We start from the raw sequence: 24,061 nt of genomic DNA, 5'->3' as shown, positions 1-24,061 counted from the left end.
ATAAATAAAAGAGCTGTTATTAGCATCCCAACTTCTATTCATTACACCCCAATTAAAAATAATGAAAATAAGTAAATGATTGAAAATAAATAAAGTTGTGGTGTCACTAAAAGCTCCTTGTTTTTTCTTTTCTTTTTTTGGTTAAATAGATTTTAATTTTTTGAGTTTAGAATTTTAAATGAGACTAATCATTATTGTAAATAACTATTGAAATTATTTGAATAAAATAATATAATATTTTATAATGTTAAGATTATAATTTGAGCCGAACCTTTGTAATGTTTGAAGGATGTATTTTAATTTTTAATTAGGGTGTGATAAATATTTTAAGAAATTGAAGTGTAATAAGTAATAATTGGGATGCTAATAACAATTTTCATAAATAAAATTCTTCAAAATTTTTATACACTTCTCTCTCTCTTCAGGGGAAAGTATCCGAAGGACAAAAAATATATTTTGTACCCCTTCCTCTCTTTAGGCTATTTGAAATAGAGTAATGATTTTCTAACTTTCACAAGTGACATACTCAAAATACTCTCTTGATATGACATGTGTAAGAATCATAGATCTTTTTTATTGGAATACAAAATTGCACATATTTATGGGGATGTGTAGATGTGTTTCTCAAACATAAAATCTATGATTCTAACACATAGCATATTAGGAGAGTATTTTGAGTATATCGTGTGTTTTATTTTTTTTGGGTAGGGGATCAGATTATCACGATTCTTTAATCTATGATTCTAGCACATGGCACATTAGGAGAATATTTTGAGTACATCGTGTGTGTTTTTTTTTTTGGGTGAGGGCTCAGATTATCACGATTCTTTGGAATATAATAAATGAATGAGGATGACATTGAGATTTACTACGATTCTCACATTTCTAACGTGCGTGGTGTGCATATAATCATAGATTCTTTTTACTCGTATCTCGAGAAAACAATCTATAGATCTCATTATAGAACTAAAAAAAAATTGTCTAATGATACAATATCAAAAGATTAATAAATATATTAAGAGTAAAGTTTGGTGTGCCAATAGAAGTCTTCTAATAAATTTGATCGATCCACCCAACGACCATGTTTCGCAAAAAATATATTTTAATAGGAAAATGTAATAAACCGACGAATAATTACTTATTTTCCAATAAATAGTTTACATCTTTTGTATAATATGTGTCTATAAATGATGATGCTAGAGGAAGCAAGACCACAGCACAGAGCAACCATGGCTTCTGCTTCGGCACTCATCTCTCTTGTTTTATTATCTTTTCTTCTTGTGTTGGGTTCTCTTAAATCTGTCACAGAGGCACAAACCACTCCACCCTTGGTGACGGGACTATCTTGGACTTTCTACAAATCAAACTGTCCTGATGTGGAAACTATTATTAGAAAACAACTCAAGAAGGTCTTCAAGGACGATATTGGTCAAGCTGCTGGCTTGCTTCGTTTACACTTCCACGACTGCTTTGTTCAGGTATTTGCTAACATGCACCGTAACAAAGTTTAAACCTTTCCATGTTCTCTACTAACGTGCGCCATTGTGATTTTGGTGTTTTTGTGAGGAACCCCCCAAGTGTTAAAAATCCATAAATTACTAAATCTCTCTTTTCCCTTTGAGTTGAATCCACTTGCAAAGCAATACTGTTGTTTCTAGTTAATGCTAACGTGCGCCGGTAACATTTATTTAAAAATAAAAAAATAAAAAAAAATCCCACATTGCGTCCCTTCGCATTCTAGTGGTGGAGACCGGTTCGTATGCACCCAGGGTGGAGAATTGAAACCCTCCTCCCACGCCTCAGCACATGCCACGTAAGTCACAAATCAAGAAATTAATGCCTAAAAGGAGAAAATATCTCCTTTTAACACTGTCGTATCTAAATAGTGCTAACGTGCGCCGGTGAAGAGGGGTTTTTTTTTTGTTGTTGTACTACAGGCCACTGCAGACAGCCCACTGACTGGTTTGCTAACAGACTGACTCTCTGAAAGTCTGAAGTGGAATGGTTTTAAGATGCATGTATTTACAGAAGGAAGTGATGAGATATATAGTACAATTAATTAATAAATGTTTGTTATGGTGTAAATACATGTACGTAGGGATGTGATGGTTCAGTGTTGCTTGATGGTTCAGCAAGTGGTCCAAGTGAGAAGGATGCACCACCAAACTTATCTCTGAGAGCTGAGGCTTTTAAGATCATTAATGATCTTCGTAGACGAGTTCATGATGCTTGTGGTCAAGTTGTTTCCTGCTCTGACATCACTGCTCTTGCTGCTCGTGATGCAGTTTTCCTGGTAATCAATGCTATCCATCCTCTAATTAATCCTTTTTTTTTGGTTAGATATTTTCCTTTTTGCTATCCAGAGCGGTGTCCAGTTCCCAAAGCTAAAGCTAGTAACTTTAGTCTACTAAAAACATGCCACGTAGACACCGTTTCTATGCTATAGGAATGGGACAGATCCGGATTCGACATCAAATCTATCTTACTAATTCTCACCCCCCACCACAAACTTTACTTTTTGTAAAGATAAAATGCTTTTCCAATAACAAAATGAGCCGTGGTATACTCACATTCTTCAGCACTGTCATGAGCATATAGAATTATCTATTTTCCAAATTGTATCATGATATGTATGACTAGAGGCCGATTAGCCTTACAAAGTTAGTAAGGGAGTTCACCCCTTACTAAAGGTCCTTCGACTCTCCATGTGGCATCCAGAAACATGATTCCATACTTCAGGATTGTAGTTGTGGAGGATAAAAATTAAAAAAAATATTATTTTTCACCATTGAATTTTAATTTCAAGTTTGGTAGACGTTCATTTTCAAAATCTTGAAGTGGTTGGCCACCAAAATTTAGATTTCAAAAATGCCCTCATTTTAACCTTTAAGGTATGTTTGATTACACATGGAAAATAGGGTGGAAAATCAATTTTCATGGAAAATGATATTTTTTAAGTGTTTGATTCCATATGGAAATGGAAATTCATTTTCCACCCCATTCAAAAAGTCCACTAAATCATGGATTCACTTTCCCACCCATATGGGTGGGAAAATGAAATCCACACATATTTTCTATTCTCAATTCTTCCCTACCACCACCACCACCATCACCACCACCACCACCGCCACCATTACACTAACTTCGTTGTCGTTGTCACCATCGCCGTCGTCGTCGGCTCCGTCTCCGACCACCTTCTCTCTCTCTTCTTATTTTTCTTCTTCTCCTTCTTCTCCATCCCTCACCTTCGCCACCACCACCACCACCACCATGTTCTCCCCCCTTCTTCCTTACTTACCTTCGTCGTCGCCGCCGCCGCCGCCACTGCCGCCACCTTCGTCGTCACATCCTCCCCCCTCCTTCCTCGTCATCTTCTTCTTCCTCTCATCTTCTTTCTCCTTCTTCTCTTCTTCTTTTTTATCATATTTTTCCATGATTTTATCCAAGTGAAATCAAACAATGGAATTTGATTTTCCAACCTTACCTATTTTTCACAACTAATTTTTCATGGATTTCAAATTTCATGAAAAGTGACGACTTTCCATGCAATCAAACATACCCTTAAACTTAATATAATTAGGTCATTTGAATATAAATTACTTATAAGTAATTTTTTAAATTACAAAAAAATTCCTGTAATCTTCAAAATCATTTTTAATTAATTTTTAAATTACAAACTAGCCCTTTCGATAAATGTGAGTTTGCACATGCCACTTTCTAGTTATTGATAATTCATCTGTGTTATCTAATAATGCAGTCTGGAGGTCCGGAATACAGTGTCCCTCTAGGTAGGCGTGATGGACTTAGCTTTGCCACTAGACAGGAAACACTAGACAACCTCCCACCTCCCTTTGCAAATGCTAGCTTCCTACTTGACTCCTTATCCAACAAAAGACTAGATGCAACAGATCTCGTAGCACTCTCTGGTGGCCACACCATTGGCATTGCTCATTGCACCTCATTCACCCCACGTTTGTACCCCACACAGGACTCCACAATGGACAAGACTTTTGCCAATAATCTTAAATCAATTTGCCCCACCATCAATTCTAATAACACTACCGTTCTAGATATTCGATCACCAGACCTATTCGACAATAAATACTATGTGGATCTCATGAATCGACAAGGGTTATTTACGTCGGACCAAGATTTGTACACGGACAAGAGGACACGATCGATAGTTACTAGCTTTGCTGTGAACCAGACGTTGTTTTTTGAGAAGTTCGTGTTTTCGATGATTAAGATGGGTCAGTTGAGGGTGTTAACTGGGGGACAAGGAGAGATACGTTCGAATTGCTCCACACGTAACCCCGTTCGCACATACCTGTCTTCTGTGGTACAAGATGGGGAAGGTGAAAATGCAGTGTTTTGAGTGATTTGTTTGCTGATCTTGTAGTAGAATTATATGTAGAACATGTGTCCTGTAGCACTTGAATGTAAAATAAAAAGAGTCTTTATCATGTAGTTGTATGCTATACTTTTGAATAAACTTTTTGTTCGAAAGTCAATTTAATATTTCACAAAATCTTATATGGTCATGGCACGAAGTCAGATGATGGTAGTTTTGTAGGTCGGATACCTTCAATACATGAAATTTGTGTGATTGGTCAGTTCAAAATTTTGTGAAATCTCAAATTAACTTTTATGTGAACAAATAAAATTTTTTAATATTTTTTTTATATATTAAAAATTAATTAATTATTATTATTTTAAAAGTTTTAATACTCCAAATTCAAATTGAAAATAAAAATAAAAATCAGAATCAATGTCTTATTTAAACTTCGAGACTGAGCATAAGAGGTACTGGAAACGAGTTGAAAGATATACTTGCCTCTTTATGGAAAGAGTTGTGATAATCTGACTACCCCATGTGTGGCAAACTCAATCGACTATCCTGATTTGACAAGTTAGGGAATCGTAGATCTGTCCTCTTTGAGATACATGACTGCATTTCCCCACAGAAAAGTATTTCTTGAGGGAACCGTGTTACTTGAGGAGTGAAGATCTACGGCTCCCGAACTTGTCACGTCAGGTAGTCAATTGAATTAGCCACTTGGGATGGTCAAATTATCACATCTCTTATGGAAATTGAGTAATCAAAATGTTGCACTTCGAAAATTGTTGGGCCCTTCTGATTTAATATTTTCTGGCCCAGTTTTATTCGTTCCCTTCTTCTATTTTCTAAATCTTAAGTTCGGTTCAGATAGGGGAGCAACCTGGTTTTTGGGGTGAAATCATAACTGAACCGACATTGGTCGGTTACATTAAATAAGAACCAAAACTGAATTGTATTGCCCATAGAGTCAAATCATTCTAAGGTTGGTCGGTTACATTAAATAAGAACCAAAACTGAATTGTATTGCCCATAGAGTCAAATCATTCTAAGGTTGGTTTGGTTCGGTTTAGTTCCACAGTTTGCCAATCCCAACATCCTGTAAACTGCTTACAACAACATATTTTTAATATAAAAAATAATAATCAATATAAAATTTCATATAATAAATCATTAATCTATTTATATAGAAAATTTTATTAATTTATCCATAAAAGGAGTCATTACGAGTTCAATCATCTGATTGTTTCAGCTCTATGCTAGTCTTGACATTTTTTTTAACCCAAGATTGAGCCACATCTTTTTCTAAATCCAACCAAACCAATCCGAAGCCTTCGGTATGAACTGACTAAATTGTACTATGTGAAAAGTGAAAAATTGTACAGGATAATTCGATGGGTCTTGACCCACAAATTTTAAAAATTGAATTTCAACAATTAAGAGTCATCAATTTTTTTTATATTCCTCACATTCGATGGCTCTAAACCGTCATAATTCTCCTATCTTCTATTAATTTGATGGTTTCAGTCCATTGAAGAGAAAAATTCGATAATGAAATTTGAAGGTTTTGGACTCTTAAACATGGACCTTTTTAACGCTGTGTGGCACCCCTAAGTAATAATCCATTTACGAATAAGGTGCCCTTTATAGGGTGTCACTTTACAATGATAACTTACAAGACTCGATCCTATTTAATAGGAGTTTTTTTTTTCTAAAATATAAATAATTATTTAAAAATTTAAATCTTGTACAATATCCTCACTATTATAATGACAGAACGCAGAGTGGAAGTGGTTACCAAAATTTGACTGGTCAGAAATGCCCTTACTTCTACATTTAAATTTAGAGAGATTCTATTGCTGCACCAACTTTTGCTAATGCTACTCTAATTCAGAATTGAGATTTGTTGTTTCAAAAGTTATGTTTTAAATGAGCAAAAGTGATCGGTCATTGAGCAAAAAATTCCGGGAGAAAATTTGGGAGTAATTTAAGTGTTTTATTTTTAGTAACTTTTTAGTACAGGTGTGATCGTGCCATTGGTTCATCAACTTAGCACAAAACTTTCAAAACAACGAATCTTTGTTCCCTAATTCATATGTAAATTATCGAAGAATTAGCACACATATTGGGTGGCATTAGCAAAAGTTGGTGTGGCAATAGAAGCTCTCTAAATTTACTATAATCAATATTATCTTTGGTAAAAAAAAAAAAAAAAACTAAGCAGATTGCAAACTTGACCATGATGCTTATTTTTAAAATTCTAAAAATATTTGTTTTATTATGTAATATTCAAAAACCCTTTAATAAATATTTTAAATAACAAATAAGCTATTTTGATAAATGTGTGTTTGCACATACGTGTGTATTTTTTTTGAAAAAAAATATCATTTGTTTTTTTTTATGATCAGATAAAGTGTTGAAAAATGGACGATCACTGAATTCTTAAATTTGAATGATCAGACGTAACTGCCTTGAAGATGCGGCACACCCTCAACCATTTACAATAGCTAAAAATGGGCAATAGAGGATTTGCTTCCCACAATCAGATACTAAACCTGACGATGTCCGACCTAACCCAGGTCCCGTTCAATATACACTAATATATGAAACTATAGTAAGTAGGGGTGCCAAGTTGATCATGTTGACTTGAAAATAAAGATTAGGACCTTAGTCTTCAGCTCGCAGAAGGTAGGGTCAGGTTAAAAAAATTCAATCCACTAAATCTAGAAATGGTTAGGATCTAACAAAACCCAACCCATCCCGGCCTACTAAAATATTTTAGATGTCAATACTATGTTATGTTTAAATGGATGTATGATTTGATAATAAAAAGATAACTAAAATATATTATAAAATAAATAAGAAATTTACTTTCATCTTTAACCATTTATCAATTAGGATACACAGTAGTCTCCCATTTAATGAAAATTAATATCAAATATTCAAATGACTTCTCAATGCTTTAAAAATTAACCCTAAAATCAATCTTAATGACACTAGAACGACAAATGGATTAGGCTTTATTATTAATACAATATTCTTGTGTTTATTATCCTAATTTTTTTTAAATGCTATTTATTTATAATTCATTTCTGTTATCTAACCATGCAGTCTGGAGGTCCAGACTATCGTGTCTCTCTAGGTAGGCACGACGGATGATACAGCAATAGCCAAACTCCTTCCTCTTTTGGCAGATGCAAGTGTCCTTGCTTCCTTAGCCAAATAAAACCTTGATGCAACTGATTGTCGTAGCACTCTCCCGTGGCCACCCCATTGGCATCGGCCACTGCACCAACTTCACCCCAACACGAGACTCTACCATGGACAACAGCTTCGCCACTCTCCTCAAATCCATTTGCCCCACCATCAATTCTACTAATGCCACTGTTTCAGATATTCGGACCCCAAACCTATTTGACAACAAATACTATGTGAACTTCCTGAATCGACAAGAGTTATTTACATAAGACCAAGATTTGTACACAGGCAAAAGGACACGACCAATTGTTACTAGCTTTGCTATGAACCAAACATTGGTTTTTTGAGAAGTTTGCGTAATCGATGATTAAGATGGGTCAGTTGAATGTGTTAACTGGGAGACAATGAGAGATTGTTGGAAATTATGACCTTAAAATCAGGAGTAATTCAACGAGGAAAGAAAAATAACTTATAGACTCTAATCTGATTCGATCTCTTTTAGACAAATATTCTCCCTTAATGGTTAGAACCATAGTACATAAGGAATCAAAAAACAAATGTCTCAAGAATATAGAGAAGTCTACACTCAAGTTATTAAATCAGATTATGTATGGTCTGATTTAGTCTAGAATACTCACGAATAATAAGAAATTGAGGATATCAAGAGGTTAAACTTAGAAAAAGGAGAATACAGAAATTTTCAGTAAATAAATTTGATTTCTAATTGATTTTTTTATAGTCATTTTTGTGTTTGTTGATCAACAACCATGATTTAATGTCTCTTGATTTAATAGTTGTTGGATTATGTCTGATCTTAAATCTAACAATTCAGATCGCATTCTATCAAAGGTACGTAACTCATGCCTTTTAATCAAATACCTATTAGTTGAATCTGCATGATCTGATGGCTTTGATCACGTTCGATCAGTTACCAATTGATCTAACGAATTCGATCATCCCTGATCGGATATCAATCATGAATCAACACACCTGATCAATTCTGATGGGTACTAATTTAATCAAAGGCACCAGATCGCACCCGATCCATCATACGTGACGGATCAATCACAACAATTGGAATGTGCCCTTTCGCACGTGCATGTGAAGCATCATCTCGAAGTATCATATCAAAACCTAAAAAATGTGACACAAATACAATTAATTATGTTGACTATTACTTATAAGATACACTACTTTCTCACTTGTGAGCAATGAAGAACTAAACCTTATATATACAAAAAAATCCAAAATCTAACTTAAGAAAAAAAAAAAAATCACAAAAATTAATTTTATTTTAAAAATATTTAATAGAGTTACGTGCAAATTGCTCCACACGTAACTCGATTTGCCTGTACCTATATTCTATAGTAGATGGGGATGGAGATGATGCAACCTTTTGAGGTTTTACCTACCAATGTAGGATGTAGGACGTTTTACTTGAAGGACTAGAGCCGGTACTCTCTATAGTAGTCACATGCAAAATAATTCAGAAACTCGTTTGACTTATTTGAATCAATATTTGACTCAGTTGATTCCTTAGAAAACTCGTTATAAAATCAAAGGATCTATTTGATTGGAAATGAAAAATGGACAAGCAAATGAAAAATGCAATTTATAGGTGGGTCAATCAGATACTTTCAGTAAAATTCTTTCCATTTTTCCACAAAATGGATTCCCGTCCCACCCTTTTGGAAAAATGAATTTTCCACCGCTTAATATAATTCTCTCACGGGTCAGTTGGTAACCTCATCCCACTCGGTTTAATTTGAAAATGACAAACTTTTAAAAGTAGACCAAAAATCCCAACTCTCTTTTTTTATATATTATTATAAATATTTTCCTACGTGTAGACAAGAAACATTTTCCCCCAAATTAATTTTCTCATAAGTTCTTTTTTCCATTGAATCTATATTCCCTTGAAAATAAATTCCCTGCAAACAGACCAAAGTGATTTGATGCTTGGGGATATAATCAAGCAATAAGATGGCTTTGGGAAAAGGGGTGGGTAGTGATTTTAGCTAAGTACAATTCACCAGGTGCTTGATTGCAGTTGCAGGAACAATTTTTCCGTCGTTGCAAGATTTAAAAATAAATAAAAATTTGATAAGCCATGGAAAGAAGATATTCATGAACCTGAATCCCTCAAAAATAAAAAAAACAGATTTCTCCTCAGCATAACAATTGTTCGATCAAGATTACCTTTTATCTGAAAATTTATTTTGCACAGAATCACTCCTGTAAAAGACACTCATAGTTGGAACAGAAAATACAACACTACTTAACGGGTGTTTGTCAGCCACTATGCAAGTATGAAGTTATGCTGTACATGTTCAACAGGAACAATATATATATAGATCTAACATGCGTCAAACTATCAATAATATCAACATGAATCTGTAAATCAAGAACACTACAATCAAATGTTTCTAATTCCATTCAGCAGAATCACACTTACATTTTCTATATATATGACACCCAAAGCAGGAGATGATTGCAGAGAACTGCCCATTGAAAGGTTGATGATTGTTGCCTTCAGCAACACTGTGTTCTCCATGAGAATCACACCCCTATTTATCTACTTTCCTTGCATAGTCTAAGACCAAGGCAGCATCACTTTGCTTATTCCCGTCATAATCTACTATTTCATGGACTATCGGCGTGCATGTCCATAGATGAATCATTGGAATTAGAATCCTTGTTTTGATGATTGGGAGAGTTGGTTTCATTACTCCTGGCTCCATTTCCGTTATGTGCAACATTGTTAGGATGGTAACCTTCATGGTCCAGGTGATAATGCTGAAGGCTCCGACGTATAGGGCTGGACAAAGCATTTGAGAAGACTGAGTTCTTAGGCTGATGATCAGGGTACACAGACCGAGGACCCTGCCCAAAGGTGGTGGGTCCCAATGAACCAGAGGAGGACATGTGGACACCCGAATTCATGGGGTGCATTGTGGGTTGTGATTGTTGGTGGAATTGAAGCCTGGGAGACGCTGGGGGATCCTCTCCACCATAATCAAGCTCGTTCTGCGCAAAGATGGGAAAACTTCTGTATGTCATCAAACATTGATAAATATCGACAGGTGTCTTCGATTAGAAATTATTCCTAGAATATAAATCAACATTAGACAAACCAACCCCCCACCACAATATAATCTTTGGGGTGCTCAGAGACACAACCACCAGGACATAAGTATGGGAGTAACTTGGGGGTAATTCTATAGCCTTTATAAAAGGTCATTGTGGGTGCAGATGCTCAGGGGGTGATCCACCCATTTCAAAAGTTGCCACCAAGAAGATATTCTAAAATCAGAAATTGGTAAGAAAGCCATGATACCTACTATCTAACCTTTCCCTGGATCATTCAATAGTATGCTTGAACCCATCCAAAAAGAAACAATAGCCAAACCATATTGTTAATGATCATATCGATCAGGTTCTAGCCCAGGAAATATCCTTGATGCTTGATGGGTACAACCCACCCTTATACGTGACTTTAGTGTACCACTAATTTGTTGGTAGACTATCATTACTAACCTGGTTGGTTCCTTAGATATTCTTTACCTTGGTAAATTGTATATCACATTAATGAAGAAATGAGATATATTGTGCAACTGGAACTACTAAAAGAATTACTAATTGTATATCAGAGTGTAAGATTAATTCATTTATCTCGTAGCTTAGAGTACCCGGTCAATCCCTCCCCCTCAGTGGGCCACCCCCATCACAGGGTCCCACCTCATGGACCGTCCCAGCAACTGGCCCCACCTTGTGGGCCACCCACATCGCAGGATCCCACTTTGTGTGCCATCCCGCTCAGTGTGGAGATGCTCTCGCTTCAATTGGAGCCACTAAGATTGTCACTAACCTTAGCTATCGACACCACAACTTCCTCTTAGAAAAAACACAAGTCATCAAAATCAACATCTTGTATGATAGTTGGCACATTAAAATGATAACAACAATTTAAAATTATTATCAGTATCAGACACACCCATGAATGATCAAACATTCCCAAAAAGAAAAGAGAAAGAAGGAAACAGCATTATATGTATCAACAGGCTGGAGTGTTTCCATGATAATTTGGAATAAAAACTTCTAAATCTTTTCATATTCTTGCAATCTGCATATACCAAGGTTAGGATGGCAAACCATTCAAGCAACCAAAATAGATTCATAACAATATGAAGTAATAATATATGGATAGTATGACCTAGAATTTGCCTCTTGGGTGGAAAACCAAATCAGATACAATCCCAAAACTGTATACAGAAACAAGGGCAAAGCGCATCATCAAGTGAACATCCATATTTGGCCCGATACAAAAGGGTGATAGCTGGTTTAACCAGGAGGTCGAGATGACCTACTAAAGCATTAAATTAATTAGACAGCTAACATGCAGAAAAAATAATATTGCCAGAGCATGGTGAATGCAAAATCAGGATTGAACCGTGCTGAAAGAAATGGCAAACTGAAAAAACCTGCAGATAAGTTAGTATATCAGCTGTTGTCCCCCTCGATCCTTCCTCTTGTTGCCGTAATACCCATTGATAAACTTTCTCCTGCGAAAAAAAATGAGGATCAGGTTGGAAGCGAATAGCTAGAAATCCTAGAAGGTTACATTCACTAAAACCAAGCAAAAAATGCAAGAGGATAAGACCCAAAGCTCAAAAGAAGACATGCAAGAACAAGTCCAAAGACCCAAAAGAAAATGACACATAGCATCTGAAGCTAAACCCCTGTTGTCTATATAATATATACAATTAATGTGAATAATGCCAATGCCAAGCTTTCTTGTGTGCTTCCTTGATCATTCCAACCAGTAACTGAGGAAGGTTGTGTCATGTTGGCAGCTGATGTCAAAATTCTGCCATATCATGGCATATGAATCCTAATTTATTTGAGCTCACACAAAGGTGTTCCCTGGATGCAACACGCCGCATTCACACCAGATTGCAGTGAGAAGAGGTCAAGGGTTGACTAGTCAGTCCCTGGCAGTGCCCACAACATCGGCAACTGATTGTGCAGAAAAGCACACCAAAATTTAGACATTAGACCAGATGAGTAGAAATAGAAAAATAGGATACTAGAAAAGGCCAAAGAAAAGGATGGAAGTTTACAGAACATGATACAAAAGATAAATTGGATACTAGAAAAGGCCAAGGAGATTGGGAATTTCATATCTTATTATTGGAAATAATGTAAACCATATTTCTGTTAGCTTGATTGTGGATGTATTGCTTTTGTGAGATTTAATGTTCTTTGTGGAGATTTTCCTGGCATTAACTGTAGTAGGAACAAGTCGGTGCTTGACCACATCAGCATGGCGTCAAGCATGATGGCCACCATAGATCACACCAAGGTCATATCATTGAGTCCACAAGAATAAAACCCCACATTTGAAGATCGACAAGTATATGCTCATGAAGAACAAGGAGATGCAGAAGTATTAGTTAAGTCACCGAATTTTCTTGGTCACTAGATCCAAATAAATTCATTGGTCAACTAAATAGTTGATTGGGAGGAGATGCTCACAAAAAAAAAGATTGCAAGAAGCCAAGAGAAAAACTAATCAAAACTTGGGAAGGTGAATCGTGCAAGATTCTAAGAATGAATTCTATGAACTAACTATCTAAAACTCATAGGCTCCTCTGTTAATAGATGTCAAATTTGTGAAGCTGGGAAATTAGGGCTCCTACCCTTCATTAAACACATGAAAGAGGGTTACAACTGAATATAGTCGCAATACGTATTTTCTTGCAATATAATATCCAATTCACTAGGAATATGAAGCGGGGGAAACAAAATTAAGGATTCCTGAGAAATCAACCCTCTTCATGCCAAGAAATCTACGGCTCTATCTACTACTCTCTATATGCACATCTTAATTCATTGTTCTTTTGCTCGGGGAATTTGGATGTTTTTTTTGACTCGTTTTCAGGTAGAGTGGGTTTTCCCTCATCCATTCTTTTCGCTCTTGGAAGGGTGGAGTTTTAATATCTTTTCTCTTAACAAAAAACATCTATGGACTATCATTCCTTCAACCATTGCTTGGGGTCTTTGGAGAGAGAGAAACAAGGTGTTCCAGAGCAAGGAACATACATCGCAATCGGTGATTATGAAGATATTGGACCTTCTATATTTTTGGTCAAAGATGAGCAAGGACTTTGTGGGAGTTTCGTTCTAGGAATTTGTTTTCAGATGGGATTCCCTATGTGATACTTAATATTTGTGAGGGAGTTTTTTTTTTGCTTATTGTCTTGTTTATTTTTTTCTTTCTTGTTTCTTTTCTCTGTATGGGGCCCCCTCAGCCTCCTTTTATCCTCTTTATTAATAATATCTTTTACACTTGTAAAAGAAATAGAATTCAAACTTACAATTGGCAAATTAACTATTGAGGCTCCGAAATTCCTGAACCAAGAACATATATTTCCAAGAAACAACTATATCTCCATCAATGCTCTCAACCAAGGAAGAGGAATAAGAAGATATCTTAACATTCTTAATACTTTCTGAACAAGCGTACTTCAACACCTCTACTATTGCTTTGAATTCAACAACAACAACAACAATATCGCTCTCCTGAACACATCCACAAGCCCACTCATGACATGCAGCAAAGAAAATTCACAATCTCACCATAAAAAAAATGTCAACCAATTTCCATTGCCACCACCTTTTTAAATTTTATTCTCCTCATTAGACCCCTCAAGACAATTAGAAACAACATACCAAATCAATCAAAGTCCACCCCCCAGCCTTTATACATGTAAAGGCACTAAAAGAAGAGACAAATGCACACTGCAAATGGAACTCCTCTACAATCTTTTGTCCAGAATTTCCTTTTAATGTCACACGTTACCCCTTTTCCTTCACATACAACACTTTGAACCCAATATCCAACAACATGACCTCCTAAAGCATTTGATATTCTTTCTATCTACCTTGATAAGAAATTATATTTTCTCAGGACCAGGACGGCCGCCAATGAAATCATTTGATCAAATTATTAAAAAATCTACAAAACAATGATCATCTCACATGAATGTATCGACTCACAAAAAAGTCAAATCAACCTATACATACTGGTGGCATACCATGGATTATACAAACAACCAATTTCCTAGAAAACTAACTAAAGACGCGATTTTGATTGAAGACAACAACAAAATAGTCAAAAAAACAATGATCCCCCATAAATCTATAAACAAAATACAATTAACGCTAAATAGGGGTATCATATCAGCACCTTAACTAGAAATCCAGGAAAACTAAATCTCTATCATATCAAACCTTATAAATAATACAACAAAGAAAAAACCTATAAAAAGAGGGGATCAATCAAACCAGTGCATGGCGTTCCCCGGATTGAAAGGCAAGCTTTTGCTGATTCATGGCCTGCGTGTACATCTGTGATAGAGAATTCGCAGCACTGCAGAAGGTCGTGTACATCGTTCGATCGAATTCGTCGAGGGGCGTTGCGTCAGATTTTCTCTTCTTCGCCATGTAAGATCCCTTCGAATCCTCCCTCTGAAACCCTTTCTCTCTATCTCAAACCCTAGAAAACCAAATGGGTGATCTTGTCGACAATCTGTCTCTATCTGGCTGCAAAGATTTTAAGGAGATAATGGTTTTTTTCCCCTACTTATATGTAGCGAGAGACGGGGGTTAACCGTCATCCCCAGCAACTCCGCATGCGCCACACATATGAGGCTCAATTTGGTTCCTTAAGTCTTGTTTGGGGTGGGGCAGTTTTTGTTGTTAGAAAGTTGAAAAGTTGAATCTGTTTTTGGATAATTTGATAAATAGTGGTACAACACTGCCCATGTTAGACACTGGGTTCAACACTGAGCTAACGTAGCAGTGCACAGATGATCATAAATTTATTTTCTAGAGATAAAAGTTAGAAAATCAACGATTTTCTATGCATGGCAAGGTTAGCTCAGTGTTGAACTAATGTCAACACAAGCAATCAAGCATTTTCCATTTAAAGAGAGATTCTATTGGCACACTAACTTTTATTAACACCAATCCTTTTCAAATTAAATGGATGTTTTTGTTTATATTAATGTTTCATAAGAAAAAGTCGGTGTTTTGATAACAACTCTTTTTAGTAAATTGGGATGTCATCAATACATGGGGCCTTAATGACTAGAGCATGGAGTGGGTACAATGAAGGGGGGCGAGTATGAGGAAAGGATTGGGAGTAGGAACATGAAAGAGCCAAGTTATATATATTAGGCTGTAGAGTATCATATAAGTGATATACTCAAAAATGTCGAGTGGCATGTCAAATGGGGCAGCTATTTGCACACGTCAAAATGGCTCAATGCACCCACTTAAATGACTCTCGTAAAAAAATTAAATTTTTTTTTTTAATCATTTCACCCATTCGTTTTGGCTTATTGCACTCACCACCACCCATCGAACAAAAATCTAAAATTCATTTTCTTCTTTGCTCGTCCTTCCCTTCTACTTCTTGATATTCATATCTTTCTGAGTTTTATGAGATGTTGAATCAACAGATATTAGGTTTTTTTTTTGACAACTTTGCTTGATAGGTTTAGATCAAACTTATTTTAACAAATTTTATAGGTACCTATTGAATATTACTTAACATGTACTTGCCGAACATTATAAAATCAATTCAATAGGTACTTATTGAATAAAATTTTCTCATGTGAATTATTTCAATTTGATTGAAAATGTTTAAGATAAAAAAAATAATTCAGATCAAAATTTAAAATCCTCGTTGAAATATTTTTAGTTGAAAAAAAAAATGATAAAACACTATAGATGAGTGTGATATGCAATTTAGGTTTAAATATACTTAATGAATAATGCTGAAATGACCTAAGGTTAAAATCTCATATCACACTTTTTAATGTGAAAGTGTATAAGTGCTTTTCATCGAAATACAAGGGAAAATGCATCTATGGTTACTCTCCACTTTCATGTCACGAAGTGCGTTCCACCTTGAGGTCACTCAGCTCGACTCTAATTTAATAGGTGTTTAAATAGCTATTTTAAAATTAGCCAATTCGGTGTGTGCAAATAGCCCCCACCCAAAGTCAAATAATCCTTTAAACGTACGCGAATCATCATATTCCATAGTCCCAGGAAGTATCGAATCATCTACTAACATAAGTCGATAAATACCGTCTGTCTTTGAAAATTCACTCCTCATTTTTGGCCCTTTGTTTTTTTTTTTAAAGGAAAAACCAGAACGGAGTAAACTTAAAACCATCTCCCCATCCTCCTATTATTCTCCGAGAAGATCCAAATCGCTTCACATCGATAGGGTTTCAGAGTGGAAGATCGTGATTAAAGTTTCAAGTTGTTTCATCGATTTCAAAAATTCTTGGTAAGTTGCAGAAAAGATGGTTTATAATAACTTTATGAGTTTTAGAGAGTTTTCGAGGAAGAAATCGAAGGTTTGTTGCCGTTGCAGCTCTTCCCTTCCTCCTCTTTTTTCCTCATAATCTTCTTCTTTTTCTTACCTTTTTTTTTTTTTTTTTTGTGGTTAAATTTGGAAACCCTTGTTTTTGGAGTCGCTAATTGAATCCAATTCGGTGACTCAATCGGGTTTTCGATCCAATTCATCAAGTAGAACCCAATCGAGGGAACTGCTGATGCCCTCAAAATAAGATGAAGTCGAATGGACTCTTGGAAAGTTCCGAGTCGACTCGACGAGTTCTAAAATATATATTTTTTCCATGTTAGGCTACCCGCTTTTTCTCTTTCGCTTTTGACACGTGATATATCTCTCTGTCACCATTTTTTTTTTAATAACTTATATATGCAAAATAGATGATTTTTTTTTTTTTTTTTTTTGTGTGCGCGAAAATATTTAATACGTCGTGACCTGACTTTGAATTTGTAATTGGTCCTAGTTGACCAAATTCTTCTGTTCTGTTAGGGGTGTCTCTCATGCTCCCAGATCAAATCTCTAGGACTTAATCCTTCTGCAATCCCTGTTTCCAAAACAATGGAACCCACTGCCCTTATTAAGTGTCTTTTCTTTCTTAAACATATACATAAATCCTTTTAAGTCTTTTAAAAACAGTTATTATAGTTATATGTCAGTGAATTGTTGCAACTAGAAGATATATAGAGCCATAGTGAAAAATATTAATGGGTCAGGTTCCCTTTGACTCATGGAAAAAAACACATGATCCCAACCATATAAACACAAAATCCAATATTTGAGATATAAATATCTCCGAGATATGTGACATCAAGATAAGTATAAATCTTAACTGTTTGATTTTATATCTAAACGGTTGGGGATCATGTATTTTCTCATGAGTCAATGGATCTCAACCCAATATTAATATACTATTACAATTACAGAATTAATCCCTAAAAATTTCAATTGTTAACAATTCATTTAATATTTTTATACTAGTAAGTAATATGGATCAAAATTGTTTAGTTGTAGCTTGTTAGATGACATGAATAGAGTAGTGATCTTGGTTATACTAGTCTAGTCATTATAGTAATGTGAAGAAATACAATCAAGCTATGGACCATAATGGATCCATGATTGTCTTTTTCAAGGCACTATTTAGTCAATTGAAATAGTTTTACTATCTTGAACATTACTAATTTTAAGTTGTAAAGTCCAGCCCCCCCTCTCCCCAAAACCCTTGCACCTGCACCTACTCTACTCTCTAGTCACAAAGAATTGGTTTGATGTATACCCCTGCACCTACTCTACTCTCTAGTCACTAATAATTGGTTTGATGTCTATGAGGTGTATGCCTCTTATTAATTAAGAGAGCTTCTATTGCCACACAAACTTTTACTACTGCCACCCCAAGATGTGTGCAAAAGTTGGTGTGGCAATAGAATCTCTCTTAATTAATGTAGTTCAGTTCAAAACACTAAGGAAAGTGAAGTACTCTTAAAAATAGGAATTGATATTGCCACACCAACTTTTACTAACGCCACACCAACTATGTGCAATTCTTTTGTGATTTATATAAGAATTGTTGTGGCATTAGTAAAAGTTGGTGTGACATTAGTAGCTTTAAAAAATAGTCGAAGTCTTAATAAGAATTAATTAGTATTATTTAATCCAAATAATATTTTTATTTAATTATCAATTTTATGTTTATTTTGATTTTAAAAATACTTATGATAAAAATACTATAAAAATAATAATGGATTATCACATCAACATTGTTTTATAACATCCTACTTAGGATAACCATTCTCTTAATGTTTTTTAAACTACCCACAATCCTTTTCTTAGATAATTGCATGCCCTTGTCTCTCATCATCTCTTATGGCATACTGGTGATACATAGAAGGTATCATAAGTCTCATCGAAAATCTATGCATTGTGTTTTCTTATTCAATGGTTTGCCAGAGTTGCATAATATACGTCAGAAGACGCTTATCCACATTTCTCATTTTCTTCTTCTTAATCTATTCAAAACCAAGAACTTTGAAGGAAGCATCCATGTTCATTTATTTTTTGATTTCACTAAGGATATGTTTATATCCTTGTTTGAGATGTTATAAATATTTTCATTAATTGTGGTGTTATAAAATAATAATATTGGCATAGTTGTCTAAGCTTCTCCTTATTCCTACTTTTTGAGTAGAAGGGGTTGAAATCCATGTTGGACAATCCATTTTGACATTATTAATCATCAGATTTAAAGTTGATTAGAAGAAATGGTTGGTTTGATGGCTGGATTTTTTAAATTTCAAGTCAAATCTTAATGAGATTATTAATATTTGGAACGAATCAATTAAATTTTTTTTTTTTTTTTCAAGAATTGTTTTCACATTTTGAACAACATAGAACGCCATTGGATTGTTCAACATGAACAATCTATGAATTCCACCATTTGGGTTGAGAACATGAAGTATAGATAAAAAAGTTTTACAAGTAATACTAAATTTGTGGACAATATTTATTTGTTTACGATCAATATACATTTGTTAATAGCAAATAACAAGATAAAGGATAATTAGAGAAGTTGAGCAGGCCTACCAAACCTGAAAAGGAAACACAAGAAGCATTATCATATCCTATTTAATGAATTTATCAATTGTATAATTAACATATTTCATCATCGAAGCTTTATCCCCAAAAATGCTTAGTTAGCTAAACAAATCTTGTCCCTGCATTCTATGTTTTGAAGCTATGTCTATTAGTTAAGGTGTATGCATATTCACATTTACTAACTCCGTTCACCATTTTTTTTGTCCTTCTCAGCTCTTTTAGAACCTTCGAGTTTGGACTATAATCAACCTTCGCTACACATTACCAAGCCATCTCAATCAACTATCCCTTAATTTATCATCTATTGCAAGTACAAACAAGGCGTAAGAACAAGTAGCACATCTATCCTATTTTTCTCTCCTTTATATATATATATATGGGTCGGGTTCTGTTTACTCCAGAAATGATGCAAGATGGACCGTGTAAACACAAAATTTGACGATTGAGATTTTAAGCGTATCTCAACAACACACATCTTGATGATACTTATCTCTAGAAAAAAAAAGTCCAATTTGAAACTTCTAGTCCCATTAAAAGTGATTTAGAATGTGGACCATCGATTTTTTGCCAATAATTTGTAAATCACTTTTGATGGATTTAGAAGTTTCAGATTGAGCTGATTTTTTGAGAGGATGATCTTCTCATCATAGTGGCCATCCTCGCAAAAAAATCAGCTCAATCCAAAACCTCTAACCCATATTTTGAAAAACCATTGTTTTTACATATGTCTCATGAACCGCCTATATATATATATATATATATATATATATATATGTACATATGTATATATACATATATGTATAGCTTTGTCCCAAAATTTTAGGATTTGCTAACAAATGAACACTTCGTTCTTACACCGAAGCTATAATGCACATGGAGGTAAACCATAGCCCTAAAGCACTTGAGAACATTGCAACTTCATCTCCCTATTTGTAATCCCACACCTCTAGGGAACAAACACCTCTATGAGCTTATTTAGGAATTCGGGACATTACCTTTTTTCTTCATAGGGGATAACTTGCATTTTGAGCCAAGCCAGGCGAGTGGGTGGGATGAGGTGTCATTAACAAGCATCTCTTTGAGCTTATTTTGGAACTTGGCTTTTGGGGCCCTAGGACCACCTTTTGCCTTTGTAGGGGATTACTTGCATTTTGAGCCAGGCCAAGCGAGCGGGTAGGTGGGATGTGGTGTCGGAGTGCATGTGAATGTTCTTATAATATCTTTTTACTATAAATTACTTTTTATTAAGTGTTTGTCTGTAGAGATTTGGGTGAGAGTGGACCGTTATGGCCATGTATTTGGTGTTACCCATGAACAAGCCCATGGTCTCTTGGACCAAAATGGCGAGTTAATTGCCTATTTAGTTTCTTTGTGCATTTGAGTTTGGAACAACAATTATGTTTGTTTTTTGAATTTCTTTCTTTCGTCTGCTAATGGTCCTATGAATAAATCCAAAGAAAAGGTGCTTCTCTCATGTTTTCATCTTGCTTATTTGGCTTTAAGTACTTTATCTTGGGAAACAAAATTGTGTTGATAATTTTCTTTTGTTCTTTTGGCGCAGAAGAAAGGGAATAGTAGTGGACTACCGAGTTGTTCTCTCCTATGGGAGTATAGTAGTGGATTACTAAGTTGTCATATCCTAGGTCATAGTGTCAGTGTATTGCCTGCACTGGACTTGTTCCACTTAAAGAGAGCTACCATGTCCATGCCCCACCCAAGTTTTCTCCACTTCCTCTTCGTCCCAGATAATAAAATCTCAAGTTTGCAAAGTGAATTGAGGTATTTTATTGGTTATTGTTCAACAACTTATTTTGTTGAGTACACTTGGCTTATTAGACTTCTATTTATTTCTTTTGATGGGCAATGTTAAATTTCTAGTTTGATTGATTAAAAAGAGTTTTCTATTTGTAGCTACATGTGGTGCATTGTATATGATTACACCTTCACCCACCATAAAAATTGGAAACTTTACATAAAAGACCTAAAAATCTTCAAAAAGGGCTATTTAAATGTCTTAAAATGACTTGCATTCTTCGTTCAGCTAACTCAACTTAACTCGATAGATTTTTAGATAGACTCGGGACACTAATTTTATCAACATTCGTTGAGCTTACTTGAAACTTATCCATGTCATAGATTTGACCCCATTCAAGAGTGGAAAAATAAAAAAGATATCTATCTAGAGTTGTAACACATTTTCTGTTAATTGTGTGCATTTATTATTTCTTAGACCTTTATAGGACATCTTAGTAATTGTACTTAGGCCCATGGGTATACTTGTAAATAATGGTGAAGGCTGGCTTGTGGAGATCATTTACGACTTTCCAAAAATCATGTAAGACTTATTTTTTGCATATTTAATCTTTGATTAGGATTTTTGTGAAGAGGATTAAGAAAGTTTATTAAAGACTGATTGTATCAGTATTGGTTTGGTTTGTTCAATTTAACACATTTTGATCCCTTGTTTGATTTTTGATCTGAAACATCGTTTCAAGAGAGCTTTGAAGATTGTTTGGACAATAAAAATCGATTTGATCATTAGTCATTGATTTGTTAATCAAATGGTGAAGAAATTCACCTCGTTTTTGCTATTTTTGGGACAGATATTTGATTTTTCAACCTATGTGCTCTAGTGTTTGATTTGAGGCCTAAAATACCAATCGAAACCTGGTGGTTATTTAAGGGTTAGAATATTTTTTACTGTTTGCATTTTTATATTTCTCCTTCTTTGTCTTGCATGGTTGGTCTTGATAAAGAAGATCGACTCTTGGTTCAATTTGATGGATAGAACTACTCTTTGTGGGAGTTATTCTTCCAAAACTTTGTCCAGGGTCAAAGCTTATGAAGTGTGATTGATGGAATCTCATCGTTGCCTTCAAATGTTAAGGAGGTAAAAATCTGGCAAATGAATAATGTCAAGATTATGAATTGGATCTTTGACATATGTTGATGCTAATATCGCTATGGAGCAGGGGCCTTATAGATTTGCTCAATTCATGTGGAATTATCTAACAAAGGTTTATCGGCAATTGAATAACACTATTTCAGATTGCGTATAAGATTTCAGTGTGATAAATATGTGTTTAAATACAATTCTAGTCTTGCAGATGCATGATTTTCAAATATGAAAAAGGATTTTAGAGTTGCCAACATTCATGGTTTTGAGAGAGTGAATGGTCCTCCAAAAGGAAATTTTCTTTTGTAAACACTTCTTAAAGACAACGCGGCTCTTATGATTCATAGAGATTCAGGTAAGGGGATTCGATTGAAGTACGGAGAAGGTGTTGGGCACCTCATTCTCCTTCCTCTTCGTTATTTTTGAGGATTTTGAGACTGTAAAAATAAATAAATAAACTAAATTATCTTGCAAAGTAGAGGCTCAAACTAGACCCATTTAGGACCAAATGTCTTGGGTTTGCCCAAAACATCATAGGAAACCCTTGAACAAGTCCATTTTAAGTCATTCTAAATGTAATGATGCATGGAAATAAGGCTTAAACTAAGATGCTAAAAATGACATGTTGGGGCATGAATAGAGTGAAAAGTCAACATGGTAGATTTTTTTGTCTCTGTGAAGATCTTCTAAACGCAATCAAATGAATCAAGCTAACAGTCACGAGTTCCAATGAAAATTTTGTAATTATTTAGGTTGCCGCTTGTTTGGGACCAAAGTTATTTTTTGATCACTTTTATTGGGAATAGTTTTTGACTTGAGTTATTATATTTTAGTTATAAGTCTTTTTTTTGGTTATTTTAGGAGTTAAAATTTGAGTATGAGTACTATTCACATTAGATTTCTTTAGACTTTATTTTGAGGGATCAAAACTTGTTTTATTTGAAAGGTTATTCAGTAACTTATCTAACAAGTCTAAGATTTTGTGAATCTAATATGTTTTGAGAAAGTCGTGACCAAAATACTGATAGGATATCTATTTTACATGAGATTTGCATATCAAGATCAGAAAGATTAATGTTTAAGTCATGTTAGGATTAGGGTTTGAATCTAACATGTGGCGTAGTGACAAAGTCAAGATTAACAAAAATTCGACAAGAGAAAAAATCAAAAGAAGTCAGAGAAAAATAAGAATGTACTATTACTTGTGGATAATATAAAAATGTATATTTCATATGTTAAACAAAATTACAAATTTTCATATTAAATATATAATATAAAAATATATTTTTCAAATCTTTGTGAATACGTTAGATTAAATCGTCAATTGAAGAATCATTAATTAATCACGATGTTTTTAAAAAATCATGAGAATTTTGTCATTATTCATGTGAGAGCCTATATATATGGCTATTGTAATAATTTTTTCTTTGTTTATTGAATAATGGAAGGGAATAACAATTTTAGAGAAGTGATTAGATATGGTGTGAGACCGCTTTAGTGTGATGCTTAGAACCCTTGGTGTGATTAGGGCTGCAGCTTGGGTGGGTTGGGGATCAACTTGCGCCCAACCCACACTTGACAAACACCAATCCGTGCCCGCGCCTAATCCAAC

At 34.7% G+C, this 24,061-nt stretch overlaps 2 protein-coding genes and 1 long non-coding RNA gene across 8 annotated transcripts in view; 2 read left to right on the top strand and 1 right to left on the bottom strand.

Moving 5' to 3' along the window:
• Window positions 1-1,187: 1,187 nt before the first annotated feature.
• On the top strand, window positions 1,188-4,533 carry LOC147402792 (peroxidase 12-like). The gene is made up of 3 exons (XM_086438145.1): window positions 1,188-1,478; window positions 2,099-2,293; window positions 3,758-4,533. The coding sequence occupies exons 1-3, from the start codon at window positions 1,188-1,190 to the stop codon at window positions 4,373-4,375; spliced, it is 1,104 nt and encodes a 367-aa protein (XP_086294271.1). The 3' UTR covers window positions 4,376-4,533.
• Window positions 4,534-9,861: 5,328 nt separating this feature from the next.
• Window positions 9,862-15,202, bottom strand: LOC147402791 (uncharacterized). The gene is made up of 3 exons (XM_086438144.1): window positions 14,882-15,202; window positions 12,016-12,096; window positions 9,862-10,561 (listed from the first exon to the last, which is right to left on the bottom strand). The coding sequence occupies exons 1-3, from the start codon at window positions 15,038-15,040 to the stop codon at window positions 10,178-10,180; spliced, it is 624 nt and encodes a 207-aa protein (XP_086294270.1). The 5' UTR covers window positions 15,041-15,202; the 3' UTR covers window positions 9,862-10,177.
• A 1,509-nt stretch (window positions 15,203-16,711) lies between these two features.
• LOC147402790 (uncharacterized) overlaps window positions 16,712-24,061 on the top strand; it is a 39,905-nt gene continuing 32,555 nt past the window's right edge. For 3 of the 6 annotated variants that reach the window (XR_015177335.1, XR_015177336.1, XR_015177334.1), the window contains exons 1-3: window positions 16,714-16,898; window positions 19,767-19,886; window positions 21,115-21,332. This is a non-coding gene — a long non-coding RNA (uncharacterized LOC147402790). Of the gene's footprint in view, window positions 16,899-19,766; window positions 19,887-21,114; window positions 21,333-24,061 lie in introns of all 6 variants that reach the window. The other 3 variants (XR_015177338.1, XR_015177337.1, XR_015177333.1) reach the window with 2 other exon arrangements.

Source organism: Akebia trifoliata, chromosome 4 (genome assembly GCF_017979445.1).
Source record: "Akebia trifoliata isolate Shusen 1 chromosome 4, ASM1797944v1, whole genome shotgun sequence".
In the NCBI taxonomy this organism is placed as follows: Eukaryota; Viridiplantae; Streptophyta; class Magnoliopsida; order Ranunculales; family Lardizabalaceae; genus Akebia; species Akebia trifoliata.
This window is presented reverse-complemented; position numbering and strand designations above follow the sequence as displayed.

Bases quoted from the DNA above. Each gene is read 5' to 3' on its own strand.
- LOC147402792 (XM_086438145.1), top strand. From the start codon at position 1,188: ATGATGATGCTAGAGGAAGCAAGACCACAGCACAGAGCAACCATGGCT. The intron at 1,479-2,098 runs GTATTTGCTAAC...ACATGTACGTAG, and splicing joins TCCACGACTGCTTTGTTCAG to GGATGTGATGGTTCAGTGTT. The intron at 2,294-3,757 runs GTAATCAATGCT...CTAATAATGCAG, and splicing joins CTCGTGATGCAGTTTTCCTG to TCTGGAGGTCCGGAATACAG.
- LOC147402791 (XM_086438144.1), bottom strand. From the start codon at position 15,040: ATGGCGAAGAAGAGAAAATCTGACGCAACGCCCCTCGACGAATTCGAT. The intron at 12,097-14,881 runs GTTTGATTGATC...TTTTTTTCGCAG, and splicing joins CCGGGGAACGCCATGCACTG to GAGAAAGTTTATCAATGGGT. The intron at 10,562-12,015 runs GTTTTTTCAGTT...ATCTTTGCGCAG, and splicing joins ATATACTAACTTATCTGCAG to AACGAGCTTGATTATGGTGG.